This window comes from Borostomias antarcticus (assembly GCF_949987555.1).
Source record: "Borostomias antarcticus genome assembly, chromosome: 29".
NCBI lineage: Eukaryota > Metazoa > Chordata > Actinopteri > Stomiiformes > Stomiidae > Borostomias > Borostomias antarcticus.
This window is the reverse complement of record NC_140262.1, coordinates 6,283,953-6,290,285: the sequence shown is the minus strand read 5'-3', so window position 1 is coordinate 6,290,285 and position 6,333 is coordinate 6,283,953. Positions and strand designations below refer to the sequence as shown.

Below are 6,333 nucleotides of genomic sequence, written 5' to 3'. Positions count from 1 at the left end.
TTTTAAAAAAATATCTTAAAAATATGTTTTTTAAATATCTGAAAACTCTTTTCAGGAATCCTACATTCCAACACTTCCTGAAAGCTGAGAAACTGCGCTTTCTAGTAATATAGGAAACATCGAATTAATATTTGAAATGTTGCCACTGAACTCACTGTACTAAAAGGGCTAAGTGTGCCTCTGTGCCATGTCCTGCTTTGTTGTCATGGTTTCCCCTGCAAATTCTGGGTTATGGGATGTTAGCAAAAATGCATTGGGAGTGATGAGTATCTGCTGTCAGCATCTCCGTCTCACGCCCTTCCTCACACCTGCTCCCTCTCTGGACCGAGGGCCCTTCCTCACACCTGCTCCGTCTCTGGACCGAGGGCCCTTCCTCACACCTGCTCTGTCTCTGGACCGAGGGCCCTTCCTCACACCTGCTCCCTCTCTGGACCGAGGGCCCTTCCTCACACCTGCTCCCTCTCTGGACCGAGGGCCCTTCCTCACACCTGCTCCCTCTCTGGACCGAGGGCCCTTCCTCACACCTGCTCCATCTCTGGACCGAGGGCCCTTCCTCACACCTGCTCCGTCTCTGAACCGAGGGCCCTTCCTCACACCTGCTCCGTCTCTGGACCGAGGGCCCTTCCTCACACCTGCTCCGTCTCTGGACCGAGGGCCCTTCCTCACACCTGCTCCCTCTCTGGACCGAGGGCCCTTCCTCACACCTGCTCCGTCTCTGAACCGAGGGCCCTTCCTCACACCTGCTCCGTCTCTGGACCGAGGGCCCTTCCTCACACCTGCTCCCTCTCTGGACCGAGGGCCCTTCCTCACACCTGCTCCATCTCTGGACCGAGGGCCCGTCAGTCTCTTCCCACCACGTCTCCATCCTGTCCTGCCGCGCTGCCAGAGTGATTGAGAGTCATCGACCCTAATTCTATTAATAAAATAACATGATAATGCAGTCAGCAGGTATGTAATGCATTCTGAGTTACAGTATACAATCGATACAGGAGCTGCTTTTGGATTCCTCGCCGCGCCTGCTGGCTCCGTGAGAGGCTGCTGCCTCACGGTTAATAGTGAGAGTGCTCCATGAGTACCCACTCACTCTCCTTCCAATCACACTAGCCCATCAATACCATCAAATATTTATCCCGCTGCCTGCCATTCATCAAAGCTGTTTGCCCCTTTGTCTTTGCCGTGCCCTGAGGTAAGCAAGACATTGTCAGAAGCCTAAGCACCTCCTTTTCAAGTTTTATAGTTCCAGGAGAGTCAGTGTTTTCGTCTTCCTCGCCCTCTCTGTAAACAGGATCTCCATGTTGATGAGCTAGCTACCTATCCACTAAAACTCAGCTGAGCAGCATCGAGCCAACTCTAACGAGGGGTCTTCATCCTGCGTGTTATTATCATCACCTGCTCAGAGAGAGAGAGAGAGAGAGAGAGGGAGGAGTCAGGAATCAGCACGGGCCTATGGAGAGAGTGGTGAGCCGGGGGCCACCAATCACCACGTAGGGGCGGCGAGGGGGGGCGGGGTTAGTCCGGCGCTCCGAGACGCCACGCCACCAGGAAATCCGACATGGAAAGAGGGATGGGGGGCAGGGTTAGAGTAGGAGGAGGGGAAGAGGAGGGGAGGAGAAGGGGAAGAAGAGGGGAGGAGGGGAAGAGGAGGAGAGGAGGGGAGGAGGTGAAGAGGAGGGGAGGAGGGGAAGAGGAGGGTAGGAGGAGGGGAAGAGGAGGAGAGGAGGGGAGGAGGGGAAGAGGAGGAGAGGAGGGGAAGAGGAGGGGAGGAGGAGGGGAAGAGGAGGGGAGCCCCCGTCTACAAACCTCTTTTCATTCATTCCATCTCATTACAGCAACACACACCTGTGGAGCTGCGTTCGCTAGCTGGGCTTCTGTCTGCTCTCTGATCTGATCTGAGGTCTGCTGAGGTCTGCTGGCCCCGCTGGGGATGATCGAACGTCTTCATTAGATTAGTCGTGTCTGGGAGTGTTCTGTATCATATACTGTCATGGGCCTCAGTGAAATCTTAATGTAATTAATGGCGTTTGTACGGTTGAGACTTACAGACTAGGGCAGCGACTGTTGATAACGGATTAACACGGACCAAACGTTTGATGCAGTAAAAATAGAGCATCGCTCCCAGACGATAGCTTGGTTCGGTTGAAAGTGAGCTTCTTAAAACCGCCATTTTGTACTGAAACTTTGATTAATGTGCACAGTCCCTGTAAAAATCAACTTTAAATTGTTTTCTTATCAGCTCAACCTTCCTGGGGTTATTTTGGTATCATATACTGTAACTATTGATTGATCCTGTGTCATGGGGACATTGAGAGTGCGTGAGCAGCGGTGGCACCCGGTCACCAGGCAGCCCAGAGCCCCAGGGTGGATTGTGGGGGAGACAGGAAGTCATTTAAGAAATCTTGACTACAGGATCTGTCTCTGTCTCCCTGCTCTAGTGCACCACATTCAATTCTCCTCTCTCTCCCTTCATGTCTCTCTCCTTTTCTACCAGCCCCTCTCTCTATCTCTCTCTCTCTCTCTCTCTCCATCCACTACCCTCTCTCTCTCTCTCTCTTTCTCTCTCTCTCTCTCTCTCTCTCTCTCCATCCACTCCCCCCCCTCTCTCTCTCTCTCTCTCTCTCTCTCTCTCCATCCACTACCCCCTCTCTCTCTCTCTCTCTCTCTCTCTCTCTCTCTCCATCCACTACCCCCTCTCTCTCTATCTCTCTCTCTCTCTATCTCTCCATCCACTACCCACACACCTCTCTCTCTCCCATACACCGTAATGAAAGAGTGCTTGTCTTGTCTTTTAATCAAGAACGGAGTGTAAAAGTTCCTACAACACGTTTTAGCAGAAAAAACGTTTAATTAGGACAATGTAGCCAGTGGACGTTTCAGCGTGTATGCCTTCCTCAGCATGTCACATTTAAATGTCATTTATTCAAACATATGAAGTTGTCCTCCCAGCTGGTTATCAGGAACCACAGCCGTGGTAAGATGGCTGCCGTGGTAAGATGGCTGCCACCCAGGCCACCAGCTGTCACTGCCTCTCTCCCAAGTGTTCCTGCAAACCATCCCCACTCTCTACACCCTCGTTACGCTGCTGCTGGGAGCTGTCTCTGCTAACGTATACTTAATAATGCTGTTCACATATATATACTGTACGAAAATGTGTCTCACCGTCAAAGTAGCCTGACTCAAAGGATGTTGTTTTTTGGGGTAAGTCTTTCATTGGTGCCAATCAGATCCGGCACCAATTAAAATCAATCCCCCGACACTATTTTGCAAGGACACCGTTGAAAAACAGGCTTAGAGCCGCCCAAGGCCATCTCAGAATGATGATGTGTTGCAGACAGATTTGGTTGGCTCCTGACGGACAGCACTGGCACACTAGTGTGGAAATATAATAGGCTCGCCATGACAGACCAGCGTTACAGTAACAACGCTCACAGGCTCAGCTCAAATCTCCTTGCTGCACAGGGAGGATTATAACCTCACACACCGGGAGATATCAGTCTGCAGATCTCTCCTCTCTGCTCATGTATTATAACCTTAGTCATATCTCCAGGATTGAGCGAGGCGCATCTGTCCACGCTACAGAACATCAGCTGAATGCTTACTGAGCACACGGCGTGCGATGGAAGCTTACTGAACACACGGTGTGTGATGTTAGCTTACTGAACACAGGGCGTGTGATGTTAGCTTACTGAACACAGGGCGTGTGATGTTAGCTTACTGAACACACAGCGTGTGATGTTAGCTTACTGAACACAGGGCGTGTGATAGAAGCTTACTGAACACACAGCGTGTGATGTTAGCTTACTGAACACAGGGCGTGTGATAGAAGCTTACTGAACACACAGCGTGTGATGTTAGCTTACTGAACACAGAGTGTGTGATGGGAGCTTACTGAACACACGCTGTGTGATGGGAGCTTACTGAACAAGGTGTGTGATGTGGATGCAGGGGAGACGAGGAGACGGCGTGTTGGCTGAAGACTCAAAGTGCGTCCTGTATGTTACTGTATGTTACTGTATGTTCTTCAGCTCCTGGGTGATTAAGGACTGTGGGAAAATTCACATTTAATGAAAGTGATTGTTCTACAGTAGTGGGTTCGCTCTCTCTCTCTCTCTCTCTCTCCCTCTCTCTCTCTCTCTATCTCTCTCTCCCTCTCTCCCTCTCTCTCTCTCTCTCTCTCCCTCTCTCCCTCTCTCTCTCTCTCCCTCTCTCTCTCTCTCTCTCTCTCTCTCTCTCTCCTCCTTGTCTGGTTCCTTGTCTTCCTCCCACCTATGGTTCTGTCCACTCCAGGCGCCACATGCTCAGAGATCAAACACACACACACAGACACACACACAGACACATGCACACACACACATGCACACACACACAGATGCACACACACACCCCTGTGGCTTCAAACACTCTTCTTCTTCACACTGCTGTTTGCTGCTCTTGTCTCCCGTGGAGTGTATCTGTGCTTTAGCAGCTAACATGTCAGAAAACTAATGACGATCCGGCCGCCGCATGCCTCCAGAACAGTGGTAGAGAGAGCATGTTGTTCAGCATGCTGCTGTTGACAATGACAACATCCTGGTATCTTTGTCACACTAAGTAGCTTCAGTACAGTAGGCAGCCATTATCTCTCTTGGGAAGTGTGTGATGAGAAGAAGGGTTCTTGGTTTTAAATAATAGCTTGTTTTGATGGGCAGAAGTAGCCAGTAGTATATATAGGTATATTGTGCATTTGTGTGTGTGCGTGTGTGTGTGAGCGTGTGTGTGAGCATGTATGCGTGTGAGAGCATTGATCAGTCAGTCCTGTGAGGGTGAGTGATGCTGGATGAGCAGACAGCTCAGTGGTGATGATACTAAGACAGAGTCTAGTTCTTCTGGAATGTACCATCAAGAGAGAGAGCTGTTCTATCAATGTCTGACCTGAGAGATCTCCTCTTCTACGGATCCAAACCCCCCGGAGAGTCGGCCTCACACGGCTTTGTGAATCTCTGTGTTTTTTTGTGAATCTCTGTGTTTTTGTTCGGTCTGTCGTTGTTGAGGAGAGGAAGGAGTGAACTCCATCTCTCACTCACTGATGTTCCCAGACTCCAGGCGTTTCTCTGATCGGGTCGCACCGACGTGTGAGGAGATGAAAGAGGCAGTTATTAAAAGACGAGAGAGTAACTCATCTGATGTTCTCAGTCCGCTCCGGGGGCGCGAGAGCTAGCTAGCCTGCTACAGCGCAACACGCATCACTCTCTCACTATCACTCTGGTTTCCTCTACCCTGGTCTGACCACCCTCCACTAACCTCACCCCTCCCTCGGTCACTCCCCATCAACCCTGCCGTGTCCAATCAGGCGCGAGGACGCGCGGCGGATAAAAGCCTGTCACTCTGAACCAGGGACGTTCAGGGCTGAGCCCTCTCTCTCTGCGCCCACGGGGACGGAGCAGGTGTCACTGTGTCATTCACACGTCGGTATCTCTTTCACCCTGGCTCTCCCCAAGCTGGGTCTCAAGGGGCGAGCTGACACACTGTACACAAACATGTGACCATCGGACGCTAACGGCTAAACTAGCGCCGTCACTCTGAAGATAGTAATGCGACGGCGCAGCTAATCTGTAATTCAACTCAGGACTGACAGGATCCAATTCAACTCAGTTAAATACCAACAGATACAAGGAGGCGCTCGGCATGCAACCCCCTTGTGACTTTTAAACCAGAATAAAGGTTGAGCTTCAAATGTTATGTTATGTTATTTTTGTTTATGATGCGCCCCCCAACCAGCTGTTGCATCAGCCCGGGTACACAGAGAGACCAACTAGAACAGAGGACTGCAGAGACACAAAATAATCTAGAAACAACATTTAAGACACACGACCAGGACATGAATTAGAGATCATCTGCGTCAAAGAGGTTGGGCCCCTCGCCCCGGGGTAAACGCTCTGTTGGGCCCCTCGCATGGCGCCGAGCGTTCTCACCCACCTCTCCTCCTCTCGTCCTTCTCCGCAGGTGGGCGGGACCATGTACAACACCGGCCGCCACATCTCCCTGCGCCTGGACAAGGAGCACCTGGTGAACATCTCTGGGGGACCGATGACCTACAGCCACCGCCTGGAGGAGATACGACTGCACTTCGGCAGCGAGGACAGCCAGGGCTCCGAACACCTGCTCAACGGACAGGCCTTCTCTGGAGAGGTGGGACCACCTCTACTAGCGCTATAAATACACATAGTATTACTAGCAGTAGTAGTATTACTGTTATGATGATGGTTTATCAATGGTAGGAGCACTTTAACAGGTACTGCAAAACATCGACTGAGCAATCTGATAGAGCTCAAACAGGATTCCACTTTTCTTAAGTCA

General features: G+C 51.0%; 1 protein-coding gene across 1 annotated transcript in view; it reads left to right on the top strand.

The window, feature by feature from the left end:
• Nucleotides 1-262: 262 nt before the first annotated feature.
• Nucleotides 263-6,333, top strand: part of LOC311326934 (carbonic anhydrase-related protein 10-like) — a gene marked incomplete at both ends in the record, with an annotated part of 23,579 nt that continues 17,508 nt past the window's right edge. The window contains 2 exons of the mRNA XM_084459913.1: nucleotides 263-838; nucleotides 5,980-6,165. Of these exons, the coding sequence (XP_084316039.1) occupies nucleotides 263-838; nucleotides 5,980-6,165 (762 nt within the window). The remainder of the gene's footprint in view (nucleotides 839-5,979; nucleotides 6,166-6,333) is intronic.